At 42.8% G+C, this 20,098-nt stretch overlaps 1 protein-coding gene across 2 annotated transcripts in view; it reads right to left on the bottom strand.

Annotated features, from left to right (window-relative positions):
- The window catches only part of ABCB10 (ATP binding cassette subfamily B member 10), a 39,945-nt gene that overhangs the window by 17,974 nt on the left and 1,873 nt on the right, over positions 1-20,098 (bottom strand). For both annotated transcript variants that reach the window (XM_008533656.2, XM_070566931.1), the window contains 5 exons: positions 12,308-12,508; positions 11,222-11,424; positions 7,457-7,591; positions 6,525-6,671; positions 4,494-4,629 (listed from right to left, as the gene is read on the bottom strand). In XM_008533656.2, the coding sequence (XP_008531878.2) occupies positions 4,494-4,629; positions 6,525-6,671; positions 7,457-7,591; positions 11,222-11,424; positions 12,308-12,508 (822 nt within the window). The remainder of the gene's footprint in view (positions 1-4,493; positions 4,630-6,524; positions 6,672-7,456; positions 7,592-11,221; positions 11,425-12,307; positions 12,509-20,098) is intronic.

Below are 20,098 nucleotides of genomic sequence, written 5' to 3'. Positions count from 1 at the left end.
TTGTGGGTTCGGATCCCTGGTGCAGACCTACTCCACTCACCAGCCATGCCATGGAGGCCTCCCACATACAAAGTAGAGGATGACTGGCACAGATGTTAGCTCAGGGCTAATCTTCCTCAAGCAAAAAGAGAGGAGGATTGGCAACAGATGTTAGCTCAGAACGAATCTTCCTCACACGCACACAAAAAAACTCCAAGTACCCTGGATCATGTCAACTGCCAGAACATACACTTGTAACACTTTCATTCAGTAAGGAAGCTGAAAAAATGCAATTCAAATATTCTTTCTAAGAAATGTTTGTGCATATATTCATGGATATTTGTGTAAGATACAGTGGACTGAAACGTTCAGATTGAATTAAAAATGCATTGGGCAGAAATAGACCCATATAAATATAGTCAACTGATCTTTGACAAAGGAGCAAAAACAACACAGTGGAGAAAGGACAGTCTTCTCAACAAATGGTGCTGGAAGAACTGGAGGGCCACACGCACAAAAAGGGATCTAGAGACAGACCTTACACCCTTCTCAAAAATTAACTCAAAATTAATCATACACCTAAATGCAAAACACAAAACTATAAAACTCCTAGAAGATAACATGGGAGAAAACCTAAATGACCTTGGGTTCAGCAATGACTTTTTAGATATAATAACAAAAACATGATCCATGAGAGAAAAAATTTATGTTAGACTTCATTAAAATTAAAAACTTCTGCTCTGCAAAAGACACTGTCAAGAGAACGAGAAGACAAGGCACAGATTGGGAGAAAATATTTACAAAAGACATATATGATAAGGGACTAGTCTCTAAAATATACAAAAACCTCTTAAAACAACAATAAGAAAACATTTTGATTACAAAATGGGTAAAATATCTGAACACACACCTCACCAAGGGAGATATACAGATGGCAAATAGCACATGAAAAGATGCTCTGCACCAAATGTCATTAGGGAATTGCAAATTAAAACAACAAGATATCACTTCACACTTAGTAGAACAATGAAAACCCAAAACTCTGAAAACACCAAATGTTGGCAAGGATGTGGAGCAACAGGAACCCTCATTCATTGCTGGTGGGAATGCAAAATGGTACAGCCACTTTGGAGGACAGTTTGGGAGTTCCTTACAAAACTAAACATACTCTTACCATATGATCCAGCAATCTTGCTCCTTTGTGTTTATCCAAAGGAGTTGAAAATATATGTTCAGACAAAAACCTGAATATGGATGTTTAAAGCAGCTTTATTCATAATTTTCAAAACTTGGAAGCAACCAAAATGTCCTTCGGTAGGTGAATGGATAAATAAACTGGTACATCAGACAATGGAATACCAGCGCCAAAAAGAAATGAGCTATCAAGCCATGAATTGACATGGAGGAACCTTAAATGCATATTACTAAATGGAAGAAACCAATTTGAAAGGTTACCTACTGTATGATCCCCACTATATGACCTCCTGGAAAAGGCAAAACTATGGAGACAATAAAAAAGATCATGGGTTGCCAGGGGTTAGGGGCAGGGAGGAATGAATGGGCAGGGCACAGAGGACTTTTAGGCCAGTGAAACTCTTTTGTATGACACTGTAATGGTGGATACATGTCATTATACATTTGTCTAAACCCACAGCACGTACAACACTAGAGTGAGACCTAATGTGGACTATGGACTCTGGGTGATAACAGTGTATACACGTAGGTTCATCGACTGTAACAAATGCACCACTGTGGTGGGGGATGTTGACAGTGGGGGAGGCTGTGCTTGTGTAGGGGCATGGGGTATGTGGGAAATCTGTGCTTTCTGCTCAATTGTATGGTGAGCCTAAAATTTCTCTTAAAAAAAAAGTCCATTAATTTAAAAAAAGAAAGAAGTAAAGGGATGGGAAAGAACTGGAGGTAGTTCAACATAGTAAACCATTTAGACTCTGAAAAACAAAAACAAAATGGCCCTGGATAAACAAAATGTGATCTATTTATACAATGGAATATTATTCAGTGATAAAAAGGAATAAAGTACAGATTCATGCTACAATGTGGGTGAACTTTGAAAACATTATGCTAGACGAAGGAAGCCAAATATGCAAGGGCCATATGTTATATGGTTCCATTTATATGAAATATCTGGAATAAGTAAATACCTAGAGACAGAAAGCAAGTTGTGGTTGCTAGGGGCTAAGGGAGGAAGGGTTAATGGGGACAGACTGCTTAATGATTAGAGGGTTTTCTTTTGAGAGAATGAAAATAAATAGAAGTGGTGGTTGCATAACACTGTAAATGTACTAAATACCACTGAATTGCTAACTTTAAAATGGTTAATTTTATGTTATGTGAATTTTACCTCAATAAAAAAGTAAATAAGAAAAAAGACATTGGGGTTCAACAGGAAGATGTAAGAGCATTCTCCGGTACAAAGTAAACAAGCATGCTTTTCTTCAAACAGCACTTCTGACTCTCTCTCAGCAGAGAATGTATGTAGAAATTGGGGTTTTTTCAGTATGCTGTTCTAAGCAGAAACCAACCTACAAAAATTCTTATTTATTTCATAAATAAAATAGGATTTCTTGGGGGCGGGCCCCGTGGCTGAGTGGTTGGGTTCACGCGCTCTGCTGTAGGCGGCCCAGTGTTTCGTCGGTTCGAGTCCTGGGCACGGACATGGCACTGCTCGTCGGGCCACACTGGGGCGGCATCCCACATGCCACAGCTGGAAGGACCCACAATGGAGAATATACAACTATGTACCACAACTAGATGGACCCACAACAAAGAATATACAACTATGTACCCTGGAGCTTTGGGGAGAAAAAGGGAAAAAAAAATAAAATCTTTAAAAAAAAAAAAAAGGATTTCTTGCTTGCAGATTCATTACAGAATTACTTTAAACAGTGAGCTTCACAGCAGCATCTAAAATCCTACTCAACTTGTTGACATAAATTCCCAGAGCCTCAGGTACCCGCGGAGGTTGTAAATGTGGTGCTGTAAACTGTGGCCGTAACGGTCCCTACAGATCTACCCACACTGGTACTCCTCCCTCCATCACCAGATGGCAGGTATTGTAAAGACAGGTGGCTAGAGTTGTGCAAGAGCCTATGTGTAAGAAAGTCAAATTACCCCAAAATCTCGCACACAAAGTGTCAGCAGCACCTTCTCTAACCAGGGGACTAGAACTATGTTTCCAACCTATTTCTGTACAAGACACAGTTGTGAACTTGTCAGAAAAAAATGTAGGGCAGAGATAGCTTCTATCAGGTCAAGTAGTACGGAAAAAAGGGAGAGACAAGGGACTAAGAAAGATCAAGTCACAAGATTAGGGGAGGCCAGGGAGGAAAGCCCGCTGTGGTCAAGCATGGAATGTGAACAGAGGCCACGAAGTGAAGTGGCAGCAGGCAAATGCCCCTGAGGTGGGACAGAAGACTTAAAGGAACATGACCACGTGGGTGGGGGACCCAGAGCCCAGCAGGCTCAACCCAGGGGATAGAGAGAAAAGAGCAATACTGTCATCACGGGGTCCTTCTGAACTGACCTTCTCACTTCCCAAATCACTCAGTACCCCAAAATATCCTAATCAGGTTTGTCTTCAAGACCAGCCAGCAGAACTTCAGTGCTATTTTTAGGGGCTTCTGGAAATCTCAGTCCAGAAAATATCCTCCTTTGCCTGCAGATGTCTAAGGAAATGACTGTGCCTTTAACCAGTAGACACAAAACTCTGAAAATAAAAATCTTGGGTTGCGATGACACTCTGGGATCCCTGAGTTCCTCCATTCATCAGCCCTCAACCTGTTTATCTAACCTGTGCATCTCAGTTTTCAAAGGGAAGGAAAACAAAAAGCAGGAAATCATTTGCCCCTTGTTGGCTGGGCCACGGAAAGATACAGAAAAGAAAACTTCACACACTTCACACAGCCTTGCCTCCACGGACCCTGCTTCCCTTCACCCAGGAATGGACAATAAAAGCTGAACTCTGAGAGATTCTTGACAAAAGCAAGCAACTCTATTTCATGAACTTGATAATGAACACTTCTTGATTTTTCTCTAGTTTTGAACATGGTTCACTTTGTACTAGGGACTTTCATTCCCCAGTGATCTGTCGATGATGGAACTCTCACCACCATGAGACTGTGCGTTTCCTGTATGCACCTGCTCAGCACCATCCTTCCTCTGCCCTGCCTCCGTTCTAGCACCCAAGTGAACAACCTGCCTTAACAGGCAGGCTGAAAAATACTGCTCCAGGATGACCCTGGGCTCAGCAAGCCACAAGAGGCCTGCAACAGTCCTCTTCCCACCAAGAAACTGCACACCCATGCAGGGGGATCACACTCATGCCTTCATCATCTTTTCTTTCAAAGTCAGGTTGGAATAACATTCTAGGAAATGTTTTTTTCAGTTGAAGTTAACTGATGAGAGGTGGAGTAATGGGAAAGTTAAGTTTTTATTTCAGAAATTATAAACTTATTTTTAATTTGTAACTCCCCAAGTCTATTTAAATTATATACCTCCAATGCTTACTCCAACCCAGAAAGCATACATCAGGAAGGAAGAGAGTTCACCCACTGTCATATGGGCACTGCCCATCAGCAGCCCTCCTTTGTACAGGACAGCAAGCACAATTAGGTTCCCTGAGAGTCCAGTCTGTCAAACAAAGAAAACACAGAAGTTAGGTGGGAACGAAAGACCCAAAATGCAAAATGCATTACCAATGGCCTATAATTTCCTTTTTGCATTTAACTATCACAGCAAGATTTTTCCAAAATATTAAGTTTTAATCTGAATTTCAAATAAAAAATACTTTTGAAATAGTGCAATATTGGAGGAAATAATCTCATCAACACGAAAACCTAGAAGCTAAGTCACACATCAGATTCCTATTTTACTCAATCTACTCAGTTTGCAAAGGAGAAGAATAATATTAAGGATTCCTTCTCTAACTGGAGGAAACGAATACATCTCTGGTATATGTGTTTATATATTCTAATGTGATGCACTGAGCAAAGACTAGACTGAGAAGTTAAAGTCTTGTATCTCTGATCTGCCTTGACCTTTGTTAGGTGCATGGTCTCTGGTAAGTGCTGCCTTCTCTGGGCCTTTGTTTCCTTATCTGTTAAATCATGGCCATTATTATTATTATTACTATTATTATTTTGAAAGTGACAGTTCATTTAACTTCGGCAATAAACTGGCTTCCAGGGAGAAAGGAAAGCCTGTGTCAGTTACAAGGTGATTATGGAATTCATCATATGACTAACCCATTGGCTGAACCTATGGTCATCTGATATAATCCAAGAATATCTGGGATAACAGGCTCTTAGCCTCCCATTCAAGAGAAGTCAGGTTGTGTCTGTGCTACACTACAGATGACTTCTTTCTTTCCTAAATCTCCTCTTTCTATGAAAGGGAGTAAACATTTATCAAATGGTTTCTGATTTAAATTCAGTGTCCTGGAAGTTACACGGACTAATTTGCATGAATGGCTCAAGTCTCGGGAATTCCATTCTGTTGTTTTCCCTAATTGGAAGTACCAGAAAGGCCTCTGGCCTTGAAGACTTCCCTTTAGTGATTTGCATATTCTTGTCTGTACTTAGCATCTATGATTAGCCTACAGGCCATCATGAGAAGCCTGCAACTTCCCGAAGCTTCTTTATTTACTTATTTTTGGACATTTTATAATTTCTTTTTTCTTAAAAATACTTTGTAAATGATAACTAAAACCCATGTGAAACAAGCACCTATAGATATCCCAGTTTCAAAAATCAGGAAGTAAAAATTATTACCTAAACTCTGAGGTCACTGACATTGTTTTTGGAGAGAAGTCTGACAATCTCTGAATGCTTGCTGCCTTCCAGCCCCTTTCAGAGAAAAAATGTCTGTGGTTCCTATGCATTGGTGGCCATGTTTTAATTTTTTCTTTTTTTTAAAAAATTTTTATTCAATTCATTTAAACTAAAAAAATACACACACAATTTACCTATGGCCATTCAATAATCATGGCCATTACTGAATCACCTCTAAAGCTCTTTCCAGTTTGAACATATTACAAATTTGCCCTCATTGTGGTTTTCTAATTCAGTGTCCTATTTGAGTTCATTGTGATCAATTTTTTTTATACTTCCTTCTTGAAATACACTGAGTATTCCAGTTAACCCTGAGTGGGTCTCACTCACCCCGCAGCAGAATGTCCTGGAGGGCCTGTTAAAACTCAGATTGCGGGCCCCACACCAAGGTCCCAGGTCAGCAGGTCTGGAGTACAGCTGAGAATCGGCCTGTCTAACCAGCTCCCAGGTGAAGCTGAGGCGAGTGGTCTGGAATCAGTGCCTGATCCCATACTGTTTTGATCTCACCACCCATTGCCTTTTCTTTAATTACATTTATTTGTTTCCACCTGGTTCACAAAAATATTTTACGGGAGGTAATTCCCAGTCTTGAAATAGAACAGAATTATTTCCTATTTATGGCAAGTGTCCCAGAATAAAAATCTCTCCCAATCATAACATTTACCCTTTTTACTCTTTCGAAAATGATCTACTTACTGCTCCAAAGAAGCCAGCCCGAGCAAATGCCTCTTTCCTTGCTAACTGCATCACATGGTCCACCTTGTTGGTGTACGTCTCTATTTCAGTCATTTCTTTCCCAAAAGCTCGAACAGTTCTTATATTTCCAATACGTTCTTCAGCTAGCTGGGAGAATAGTAAATACATTTCAGGGGGACAAAGGCCAAATTTCAAGACTTCTAAAGGCAAAATTAAAATGTGGTTCTCATTTTTAAGACACTACCAATGGAAAGGGGCTCGTGATACATGACTAAGTCAAAAACAGGTTAGAGAGTATGCCAAACAATCTATTTCTGGAAACAAATATCTGTCTATACACACACAACATATACATATAGGTAGATAGAAAGATAAACAGGAGGGTAGATAGATAGATACGGAATTATATTTTAATGTAGAGAAAAAGACAGATAAAAAGGATAGACTCCAAAAGGTTAATAATCTTAATTCTGAGAAGATCATGTGCATTATTTTTTCTTTTTTATATATTCAAATTTTCAATTATAAAGATGCATAATTTTTGTAACATGAAAAAATAACAGTTATTTTTAATTTTTAAAAAGACAATATTGGACAGCATTGCAAAGCTACCTTTATTAATTAATGAAGGCTAGAGTGTCATCCTGAAACTATTTTCAAAATATGACTAGCTTTTTCATCCTATCAGAAATAGTGATGGTAAGAAGTAAGAAGTTCACACAAGGTTCAGTCAGGTGAGATCTACTCTGAGGTGTGAGTAGTAATCTAGTCTAGAAGGCAGAGTATTTCAGGTTTCTAGGATCTTAGGGTCTGACGTAAGGAAAACTAAGTACTTCCTGAAAAGCCTAACCACATCCTCAGGGTCTGCCCACTGGTACCCTAGCTCTGAGCTCAGTCTAGTGGAGACCACGTGGACAGGGAGGAGCCTTTACCTGAGTGGCTTGTGCCAGGGAATCCTGCGTGACTTTGGTCAGTTTCCGTAGATATCGTCCATAAATCACAGCAAGGATGGATATTGGAGGCACCACACTCAAAACGAAAGTGGCGAGATTAGGTGAGACAAAAAGCTGTCAAAAACAAAAGCCAAAAGGTGTTTGTTACACAGAGTAGCAAGAAATTCTCATTACCTACTATAGGGGTGTGTGTGTTTAAGTCAATAGGCCAGCTTGAAGGTGCTGTCTCAAAGTTGTACATCCTATTTTGGTGGAACTTTTCAGACATCTTCAATCTTCATAAAACTCCATGAATATTCAGCATGCCACACAGGAGCAATGTGACAGAGAATGGCTGAAGAAGGGGTGGAAATATTTTACATTCTATACTATTGCTGGCACAATACTTTCCCAATGCTGTGCACATTAGACCATGCTGTTCAACCGCAGCAAAGGGGGAGGCAGGACAGAAGTGAAGCAAGGAGGCCGGGTCTGCTCCACGCTGACCAGACCACGCTAGGAATTCTGCATTCAAGTCTAGATTGCCTCAGGGGCACTGAACAACCAGAGCAATGTGTCCCACTGAAATGACCAACATGGCAGAGAGACCAAAAAACCCCACATCATAGGACAAACAGTTGAAAGAGGACTTGGCAGAAGAGGGGCCTAACTAACAAGTGGAAGAAGAGTTAGAGCTGTGTGCATGGCTCAGAGGACTGAAGTCTCAGAGGATGGACCTGATGCAACATAAGGAGGAGCCTCCTAACAACTGGAGCTGCTCAAAGAGGAAAGAGCAACTTCTAGAAGTAACATAGTGGGGCTTTCCTGTCAACTCTGTAACTTGATGATTGTATTTTAAATGGTATTAGCATCTCTTCAACAAATTATTAAAATCTGCCAAATCTCATTTGCACAGAAAATAGTATAATCAGTACAAGGCTCTCCTAAAATGCTGAGGAAAAGTTGCAGACTGAAATGTAAAGTAATGAACGAATCAACCAATCATTCATTCATACTCACTCGTCCACTCGTTACTGAATGCCCAAGTGCAGCAAACACTAGTCTAGGCAGATCACTGACCCCCAAGGAATTTCATCCCAGGGGCTGGGGGGTGGGAGTTAGATGGCAAACAGGTAAAAGAGAGGGAGGATAATCTCAGGTATAAAATGGTCTCGGAGGGGCAAATACACAAAGGGCCTGAAGCAGGAATGAACCTGGTCCCTTTGGTTTATGGAACAACCCACCCTGAGCACACAAGCCACGCAGGCCAGGGCACTGGAGAATGGTCACCAGCAGGACACATGTGGGGCAATGATGCAATCAGGGCAGGCCTGACATTCTGGGGCCTGAATACAAAGAAGTTCAAGTAAACCATCACATGGGGTGTCCTCTGTGCTGGGCAGGAACACCCATTAGGTTTCCCAGGACCAGGGTGGGCTCTCTCAGAACCACCCACCTGTCCACTCTGGTTCCCTGCTTAGGAATAACCTTCTGAAAACTAACACGGGGCCATGTCACCAGAAAGGAGTGTTGGAATAGCAGGAACACACTTTTTTGGTTTTTTTTGGCTGAGGAAGATTCGCCCTAAGCTAACATCCTGTTGCCAATCTTCCTCTTTTTGTATGTGAGCCACTGTGACAGCAGGGCCACTGAGAGACGAGGGGTGTAGGTCCACACCCAGGAACTGAACCCAGGCCGCCAAAGCAGAGCATGCTGAATTTAATCACTAGGCCACCAGGGCTGGCAGGAACGCACATCTTAATGGTAGGAAGGGAGATCCCACAATGTAAATTACTAAACTGGCAGCGTGGTATAGACTAATAATACAGATTATCAGGTTCTTGTGAGTAGGCTTACTATATGTCAGGTCTAGGGAGCTTGTGAGAAACAAAGAATCCATCTGTTCCTCCAGAGCTAAAAACCAGGTCCCAGGTGGTGCCACCTCATGAGGCCCTGTAATGGGCTGAATGTTTGTGTCCCCCACCAAATTCATATGCTGAAGCCTTAACCCCAGTGTGGCTGTATTTGGAGATGGGGCCGCTAAGGAAGGAAAGAAGGTGAAATGAGGTCATAAAGCTGGGGCCCTGATCTGACAGTATTGGTGTCCTTATAAGAGGGGACATCTGAGAACCCCCTCTCTCACACAAGCACCAAGGAAAGGCAATGTGAGTACACAGCAAGATGGTAGCCACCTACAAGCTAAGGAGAAGAGGCCTTAGAATGAACCTACTTTGTCAGCACCTTGATCTTGGACTTCCAGTCTCCAGAACTGTAGGAAATAAGTCCCCTGCTCTGCGGTACTTTGGCATGGCAGCGCAAGCTGACTAAGACAGGCGCCCTTGGATTAGCCATCTGACTTACACTGAACTCTCTTTAACTGTTACAAAAAGAGGCTCCAACTCTTCCTGAACCCCAAAACCATGAAATTGGAAATGGTGCTTTAGTGCAGGAGGGGTCTTCTTCCAAAGCTTTGGTCCTCTCTTGCTGGGAATATATGAGATTTCAAAGCTGTTTTCCACTCCATAAGTCAGATCTTACAGGCTCACACATCCTTCTGCTCTGGACTGAATGCTACAGGGGACACAGAGAGGACAAAAACCTAAGCTTTTCCACTTGTGAGAAAGGATTAGCTGCAGTCCTCATTCTAGGGGTCTGAAACTGCACCATCTACAATGATAGCCTCACAAAGCTCTTGAGCACTTGAAATGTGGCTAGTGTGATTGAGGAACTGAATTTTAAATTTTACTTCATTTTAATTAATTAAAATTCAAATTTAAAATCCAATATTCCATTTCCATTCAGTTACTGGTAAATTTTTAAGTATGTCTGGAAAACTTGGTATGGCAATCTACTTTTTCAACTGCAAATTTTATGAAATCTAAATACAGACCAAGTATTTCCAATGAAAATTTAGCACATGGATTGAGACATTCCATAAGTGTAAATATATACCAGATTTTGAAATCTTAATATGAAAAAATAATATAAAATATCTGATTAATAATTTTTATATTAATTACATGTTGAACAGATAATATTTTGTTTATATTAGGTTAAGTAAAATATATTATTAAAATTAATCTCATCTCATCTTTCTTTTTTGCTTCTTAAAATGTGGCTACTAGAAAACTTAAAATTATATATGTGGCTTGCATGACATTTCTTCTGGGCAGCAGCGCTGGTCTGAAAAGAAACATGGTTAGAAGTGAGGCAAGCAGACATGACAGTGCTTAAGCCACTCAGTCAAGGAAGGAACAAGGCTGTGGGAGTGGAGAGCACTCACCTCAAAAGAGCACAGGTCCACTCATGCGTACAGAGGATTGAACTGATCCTCCCTCTTACAAGAAGAGGAACAAAATGATCCCTTGGTGCTGTCTCATGATAGCTTCACTGCCTTGCCTGGGGGCGGGGGGGGGTAACTTATTGTGTTTCCTTTAACCCACTGCTCAGCACCCACATGGCTCCTTCCACCTGTTGCTCTTTTCGGCCTTCACGCATCCTCAGAAAACCCAGGCAACAGTATAATCTTTTCTAAATGCAATGGTCCATTCTCTAGATAAGAATTCATTCTGGAGAAATGAAGGTGCAGGAGGCCAGGAGGGAAGAAGCAGGCTCCACATCCCTGCAGCCTCTGTGGCGGCGCTCTTGGCCAAGGGGCTTACAGAGTGATGGGCACAGCTCACCCTGAGCTCATCTCATGCCTGAGAGACCCAGCCCAGGCCAAGCCCTGACCAGAAAGTACCAACGGAAGCCAGGCTGACATACCATCATGCCAATGCCGAAGAAAGCCTGGGCCCCAGCCCTGAGCCCATCTGAGAGGTTTTCAGTCACCGAGCGCCCCAGGAGTGCAGTGTCTGAGGAGAGGCGGTTAATTAATTCTCCTGTGCGATTCTTGTCAAAGAAAGCAACCTCCTGTCTCAGAACGGAGGAGAATAATGAAGCTCTCAACCTATTCACAATGCGCTGACCTGCAAAAGCAAACAGGAACAGCATCAGCTTGGGTACAGCAGGTTGGCCCAACGTCAGCACCCCTTCTGAGCACCACAGCCTCTGAGGCACTGCTGGTGCCCTGTGTCAACCCCGTGGGAGCAGACCCACCTGAGCCCTGGCACGCTGACAGGCATGCACGAGTAATGAGCGCTAACTTTCTCTTGGTAACTATAGACTGCAGACATTGAGGGGAGAATACAGTGATGACACAAAAATAATATGACTGAGAGATTTTTAAACAGCATTATTTACAAAGAAGTTTTACTACATTAACTTTTCAAAAACTAATTTTGCTTCTCCTTGGCAATCCTTTTCTGTATTGAACTTTCAAATGGCAAGAACTGGTTAATTATCTACAGAATTTATTAGCCAAATGGTGAGCAACTGACTTAGAGTTGGGCGTCCAGGCTTCCTCATCATCGTGGTGCTCACCTGCTGTTAACAACCAGGCCTTGACACAGAGATACTGTAAAAGTTCTTGTCCCAGCTCCTGCTGAAGGGAAACACAGCAGGGAGCAGATCAACAGTCCCTGCAGCTCCCTGAACAAGGCCCAGCACTGCAGCCTCCTACTCAAGGGCCCTGTTTGCACATCTCCCATAAGACAAATAGGCTATTTCCACCCCTAGCTCAACTCCAGTTCCTGGAAAAGAAGAGTTGAGAAGAGAGCGCATGATCTCAAACAATTCACAGCTCCAGCACCTGGCCAGACACTGGGCTTTGTCCTCACTGAATGTGATGCCAGGAAGAGAGGGAAAAACTGGGGCCTGTAGCACGTGAAACTCGAGCCCCAACAAACCACATGATTCCCAGATGTGTTCTCTGGGGATGACGCACTCAGCCAAGACGAGGGGCTTTTTTACCTGAAGTTTGCATGAGGTAGACACGAACAGCGTTCGCAGCAGCACCACATAGGAACACACCGCTGAGTGCCAGGCAGAGGCGGGTCAGGTCCCTGCTGAAGTCCACAGTGGGGTTTGTGTAAATGATGTCGATTATCTTCCCCAGGAAGAAGGGAGCAGACATGGTAATGACACTGGACACAGCCAGAAACCCAACCGCAGCTAGAAAACACAAGCAGCTCTCAGGTTCATCGGGGCTTCAGCAAAGGGGCAGGGTGCTGAATTCACAAGGCTTCTTTTCCTAATAAGCATTTCAGAGCATGTGCGGCTCTCAGGTGCTGGGAGTTTCCTTCCTTTAACTCCTGGGCCTCCGACTAAATGGAAGAACCCAAAGGGTCCTGGGACCAGAACAAGTAGGCGACTGCAGGGAGGGACTGACTACACCCAAGTATCCAGATAAGATGACTTTTTGCACTACCTTGGTCTGATCCTCTCTTCCTTTTTAGGAATAACCCAGGGCTAACTATGAAAATCCATTCTGCTCTCCCTCCCTGCCTCTTGGTCTGGGTGTTCATCCCAGATGATATTTTCCTACATTCATGCTATACACTGTTACTCCTTGGCATCTAAATGTATACTAGCTTGAAGATCAAACTATGCAGGTAAAGCCCTTGATGACGTCTGGTATTACAAAACACCTTACACAACCTGTGGAGAGCAGTTACAGGCATCCATTACACAAGCAATATGTTATTTCTTAATATCATTGCTTTGGGGAATAAACCACCAGAATATCAGCATGATATGAAAATAAGAACACAATTCTTCACACACCTAGAAAACAGACAGGGGGGATAGCGTCTTATCAGAAAAGACAATGCTGAGCAAGTCCAATTAGGAACAACACACATAATAGATAAGCACACTCATAATAAGAGAAGTGCAGGGCCAGCCCGGTGGCACAGCGGTTGGGTGCGCACGTTCTGCTTCGGCACCCTGGGGTTCACCAGTTGGGATCCCGGGTGTGGACATGGCACCACCTGGCAAAGCCATGCTGTGGTAGGCATCCCACATATAAAATAGAGAAAAATGGGCATGGATTTTAGCTCAGGGCTGGTCTTCCTCAGCAAAAAGAGGAGTATTGGCAGCAGATGTTAGCCCAGGGCTAATCTTCCTCAAAAAAAAAAAAGGAATGCAAACTTAAATTACAAAGATAGACCATTTTTCATCTACTGGATTGGCAAAGATCAAAGAGTTTGATAACATACCGTATTGGTGAAACTGTGGGAAAAGAGGCACTTACACTATTAATGGGTGTGCAAATTGGTACAACTGCAATGGAGAGCAATTTGATCATATCAGTCAAAATGTAAATGCACACTCCCTGTGACCTAGCAATTCCACTTCTATGAACTTAACTTACAGATACACTCCCACATGTGTATACAAATATGTACATTCAAGGATTTTCACTACAGCATTGCTTATACCAGAAAAAGATTCAAAATATCCTACACATCCATCAGTGGGGAACAAGTCGAATCAATTATCGAGCATTTATTTTATAAATATTGTGCAGTCATTAAGAAGAATGAGGCGACTCTATCGGTATTGACATGAAGCAATCCACCAAGACAGACTGTTAGTGCCTGTTGGTTTTTCAAGTGTGCATATGCACAGAACATCTCGGGGAGAGTCAAAAGAAACAGGTAACACAGGCTCCTCTGAACCAGCTAGTGCCACCATTAAAGTCACTGGCAAGGTTCCCAGGGGAACACAGCAGGGACTGAGCCCCGGGATGTGGGAGCTCCCAGCACCCTGCAAACAGCAGCTGCTTCTCTTCTTTGTTTTGCCTGATGCTAACACTTCAGTTAAAGGTATTACTTTTATGTAATCTTGATAAAAAGAGTGGAGGACAAACTCAGTGCCAACTGGTTATTTAGTTGGCAAAGAGCTGTGGGGGAAATGTAAGCCTTTGAAGTAGGGAACATTTCACACCATCGCTCTCTCACCTCCTTGAGATCATCTAATACCCTCTTCTCAAGACAATCTGCTCTGACCACCTGATGTAAAATACACATACCCAACACTGCCTGCTTCCCTCCCTCTTCACTTTCCTCCCCGCACATTCCCCATTCTGGCACTCTAAATGCTTCATTTGTTTACTGTCTCTCTCTCCATTAGGACACAAACAAATGCTTTCTTTGGTTCACTGCTATATTCCCACTATCTGCAGGGACAGGCACACAGAGTAAAAGCTCAATAAATATTTTTTGAGTGAATGAATAAATTGAACTTTGGCAAAGGAGACATAAAAGTGTATCAGACCACCCATTGATGGAAGAATGGATAAAGAAGATGTGGTATATTTATATATATATATATACACAATGGAATACTACTCAGCCATAAGAAATGATAAAATCTTGCCATTTGTGACAACATGGGTGAACCTGGAGGATATTATGCTAAGTGAAATAAGTCAGATGGAGAAAGTCAAATACTGAAGATAAAAACAACAACAAAGAAATACATAGACAGAGAACAGACTGGTGGTTTCCAGAGGGGAAGGGGGGAAGCTGAAAAGGGTAAAGAGGCACATGTACATGGTGATGGACGGCAACCAGACTTTTGGTGATGAACATGATGTAGTCTATACAGAAGTGAAAATATAATGTTGTACACCTGAAATTTATATAATGTTATAAACCAATGGGACCTCAATTAAAAAATTAACTAAAAAAAAGTGTATCAGATCAAAGTTCTTCCATAGCCTAAAGAGGAATGTATTATCTGGTGGCTCAGAAGGTCCACGTGGATATGACTCCTTTGCACAGAGCCAGAAAGTCCACATACCTGGCTTAAAATCCCATAATCACAATTTAACTGAATAATGTGAACCAGGCCAAGGGCCATTTCATTTTGATGTAACTCCCAGGGTCTTGTTTTAAAATGCCATGAGGGACTGAGCACCCAAAGGGCAGGAAAGTGTCTAACTCACAGCTCTGCAGGACACAGTGCACTAGGGAGACAGCCTTCAGAAACAGGTGTCCTGGGGAACTAGGGACTAATCCAAAAAGCCTCTCTGTTTCAGCTTTCACTGGTAGCTAATTTGTGTAGTCTGTACGTGAAATACTGCAAAGGTCCATCTCTCCTCCCTCCTCCAGCTCTAAGTGAAAGTCACTACTGCAAAATAAGAATCTCTATTTCATGAATGAAATGTCCCATGACTTTGATTCTGAACACACGTTCTTACACAGTACTCAGCATGATCACAAACAGGAAGGAATTTAGCTAAGTCCAAACTCATTCCAAGATATCCCTCACTTTTTCCTTTTAATTAACAAAAAAAAATTATCAGCTTGTTTTATTGCCATTTGCCTGTTTCTCCTACAAGTTGAATGTAGACAAAACTAAAAGAGTTTTTCAGCTTTCAGTTAGTTGGATTCTTGTTAATCGACCTTTTATTACATATTACTGTCTTTGACATGAATGAATAATTGAGACGTGCTATTACTATCGTTTCAGATTCCTCCCTAAAGCCGGGACGCTGAGCACACTGCAATCCTCCTGAAATTCTCTCCACTTTTCTCTGGGGTAAGCCTCTTGCTTGCTCTGATCCTTGCCTGATGGGATCCCAGCAACTTCTGTTATCTGTCTCTTGACAGAGAGCTTAAAGTATCTTTTGGTTACTCTCATTCTACTGAATCATGGCATTCAAAGAGTGAAAAAATATCCTTTAAAAGAAAGGGGAAAGAAAACCTACAATGTAGACCTCTGGTAGAAGGGCTGTGGAAGCTAGCTCATGGGAGGACAGGGGTCTGGGGTGAGTGGAGGAAGCTGGAGAGCGTGCCCACTACCTGCTGGACAGGAGACACATCTTCTAAGGATTCACCTGAAGTTAGGCAGGTACAGCTGCCCCCACTGTCATTCGAGGGCGAAAGATGCAGCACTAAAAATGAGTCCCCATCACCCCCTGAAGCATTTGATATGCATTATCTTCTTGAATCCGCCCAACAACGCCCACATTCTTGTTTTTTCAGAGAGGAAACTCAAGCACAGAGAGGAGAGGGAGCTTGCCCAAAGTCACCCTGTTCCTATAATGGAGAACCACATTCTGGGACAAAACATGTCTTCCTCACCTTTTCTACATTCCAAGCAGAGAAAACAGCATGGGCCTAGCCTGAGGGTTAGGGCAGGCCAGGCAGCAGACAGGCTGCGGGACATTGCTGGAGCAGGGACCTCGTGGAAAAGAGGAAGGAGTACTGAGAAACAAAGGGGAGAGGTAGCAGGTTCTAGATTACAAAGTAGAATAGGGACTTTGCAGCAAGGCAGGCTTAAGAGGGCTTTAGGTTGGGGAGTGATATGGTCACAAATGCATTTTTAAATGATCCACTCTGGTTGCAGAGTGAAAGGAGGGGCTGGAGGCCAGCACAACAAGAGAAAGACAGTTAAAACACTGTTTCTGCACTCAAGGAGAAAGAGGAACTGGGTGAAGTAGGGTGAGGGCAGAGCAGATAAAGGAGGTGACAAGGATTGAAGATATTTTTAAGAACTAGACTTGACAGGACCACGTGGATTTGGGGAGCATGTGAGGAGGACCCGTTCTGAAGTTGGGACTGACAGGGTTAGTACCTTCTAGCTGTGCCATCTGTTTGACCTTGCATGAGTCACTCAACCTCCTCTGTGCCTCAGTTTCTTCATCTGTAAAATGGCAATAAAAATAACACCTCTCTCATGGAAATGTTGTGAGGAGTAAATTAAATTAAATACACATGTAAAGGATCTTGCGCAGAGCCCAGTACCCAGTAAACAAAAGATATCAGCTATTAGCTTTATTGCTGTTGTCATCACGAGGAGTCAAGAATGAGCGTGTCTCTGGCTTCGGCAAAGGGGTTCATACAACAGTCCCACTCTCTGAGAGAAGGGACAGCCGGAAAGGCAGCTTTGAGGAGGAAGGTAACTTCGGTTTCAAGATATGTTGAGTTTCCAGGTATCTAGAGGACATTTTCATGGATGCAGGTGGTTACTCTACAGAACAAAGAAGTAGAGGAATGTGCAGGTTACAGGCCGAGGTGAAGGAACCTAGCATCTAAGCTGGCCAGGGAAGGCAGTGAGGACACGAGGGGCTGACAGACTAGCAGGAAGCAGAGAGTTTAGGAAACTTCTAGGGTTCATGGAGTAATCTGTAGAACAAAGATCTGCGCGTGGGCACGCTGGGTGCAAGGCGAGACCTTCAACATGTGCTGAAGAGTTAGGCATCTGTGCTATACTAACAAAAGCCAGGCCTGCTTTTAACTACAGTGCTGTTCAGTAGACACACGACGCCACCCGCCTATGTAATTTAAAATTTTCCAGTTGCCATATTAAAAAGAGAAAAAAGGAATAGGTAAAATTAATTTTAATAACATATTTTATTTGATCCAATATATCCAAAATCAACATGTAATCAATATAAAGAAACAATATTTTACATTTTTTTCATACTAAGGCCTTTCAAAATCTGATGTTTATTTCCCACTTAAATCAACTCTGACTAGCACTCTTCATAGCACAGCTACAGAATGTTAATGTTTTCTCTGAAATATGGCATTTCCCTAGCAGGCAAACATCCCTGGCTTTCTGGAGCAGTCTCACCTTCAAAGGTTCACTCGCCATCCCATCAGTACTGTCCTCGTCAGGACCTCTGTCCTGACTCAGCCTTCAGGAAACAGCCGTTCTAGGCACTACTCACCCTCTCCTTGCTCACTGCATCCACTGGGTTTATCACTTCATGGACTATCTTCACAAACTATAACTACAGATTCAGCAAAAGCTCCAGCAGGCCTCGGGTTCTGCCTCAGGTTCTAAGAATGGTCCTAATCTCAAACCACATGAGCCTTTATCAGTAATTTAAGTGAGAGACGCCCTCCCAAGTCCTCCACAGAGGCTCCAGCTAAACTGAACACGCAGGGCGGAGGGGTGGACATGTACCTTCCACAGTTGAACTAGGAACCTGCCTGGGAAGTGTGGGGAAGCCAAGCTTCCGCAGCACACCGAGGCCCACCACACAAAGGACCTCCAGACTGGCATCATCGTGATAATCTCACAGCACCCTGAGAGCCCACGGCTCACTCCTAAGACCCAACTTATTTTTTTTTTCAGTGAGGAAGATTCGACCTGAGCTAACATCCATTGCCAATCTTCCTCTTTTTTTTTTTTTGCTTGAGGAATACTAGCCCTGAGCTAATGTCTGTGCCAATCTTCCTCTATTTTGTATGTGGGATGCCTCCACAGCACGGCTGATGAGTGGAGTAGGTCCACGCCCAGGATCCGAACCTATGAAACCAGGGCCACCGAAGCAGAGTACGTGGAACTTTAACCAGCCCTCCTAAGACTCATAGTGTCCCCTGCCCCTAACTCACTGGGATGGTTAGAGGCCTCAGCAGCCTCTTCTATCTGCCAGGTGCAGCAAAAGGGTTCTGACAAATTACTTCTTATCCCATCAGCCCACACAGGGCTCCTCAGTGAGCTCCTGCATGTTTTAAGACTCCTCTGGCCAAGGTGATAAGATGAAGAATTATCAGTGAACAGAGACGGGAGAGGAACTTTGTAGGCACAGCTGCAGGAAGATAGCTGCAAATTCCTACACAAAGTGAGACTTGGGGAAGAGGGGCAGAAGAGCAGGTTAGAGGACCACAGCTCCTGGAGAAGAGGAATGGAAGGAATGCTAAAACTGTTCTCTGCACACATCTGCGAGCATTTCAAATGGGAGACCCTGTTTTTAAAGTTTCTGATACAAATCACTTCAGATCAAATCACTTCTGGTCATACAGTTCAGGTGGCATACTCAGCAAATTGCTGAAGACAGAGGAAAATATTACTATCCAAATGTATACCCGAATTTTTGAAAAAGGATTTTTTATTCACTTCTCTAAAAATTAACAAATTAACATTGGAATTCCTTCTCTTCAATTCAAGCTGTTTTGGTCTCTTGACCAAAAGAATACACACACACACACACACACACATGCCCCTGCTCTTTATCCCCAGCGTTTTAAAGAGATGTGCCAACCTCAGAGGCTGCTCTTATGATGATAAATTACAAATTAATGATGGACCCCACTTCCTCTTATTCCCACAAATGCCAACATCCAGACTGGCTTCAATATATCACATATAACAACTTTCTGAGGAAATCACATGTCCTAATAAGAGTTTTTCATCAGATTTCCTCATACTATATAATATGTACTTATTATCTGTTTAAAAGGTAAAAAGACAAAAAACAACAGTATACCAACACCAGACTTATCTCCTCAAATTATATGTTCACAATTATTCAATACAGCAGATCAAAACAGCTCCCCTTCTTAAATAAAAGGAGATACAGCTCCTACCTTGTTTAAGACTGTCTTCTCAACATACTAGTATGGCAGGACATGTGGGAATAGGGCAAGAGAGTACTTGGACAATGGTCATAGCCAGGACAACGGTCATGGGAGAGGCAGGGCTGGGCTACCCAACACCGCTGGGCACATGTGGGCACCAGCAAAGCCTGATACCTAAAAAACTTTCTTGACATTTAATATTTCAAAAACAAAACACTTTGAGTTGCATAGGGGAAGGGTGGACACACTCTGTAGTGCTCAGGGTCTCTAAATTTAGGCCTCGATCTGGGCCTGGTCGTACCATCATTTATTCTTTCTTCTAAGGCACCCTGAGCCCCTGCTCTGTGCCACACACATGCTAAGAACTAGAGACAGAAAGAGGAATGAATCAGACACAGCCCGTCTCAAGCAGCTCACAGTCCAGTGAGAGCTCTCAGTCTCA

This window comes from Equus przewalskii, chromosome 1 (genome assembly GCF_037783145.1).
Source record: "Equus przewalskii isolate Varuska chromosome 1, EquPr2, whole genome shotgun sequence".
NCBI lineage: Eukaryota > Metazoa > Chordata > Mammalia > Perissodactyla > Equidae > Equus > Equus przewalskii.
Note: the sequence above shows the minus strand (reverse complement) of the source record. Positions and strands in the feature narration are given on the sequence as shown.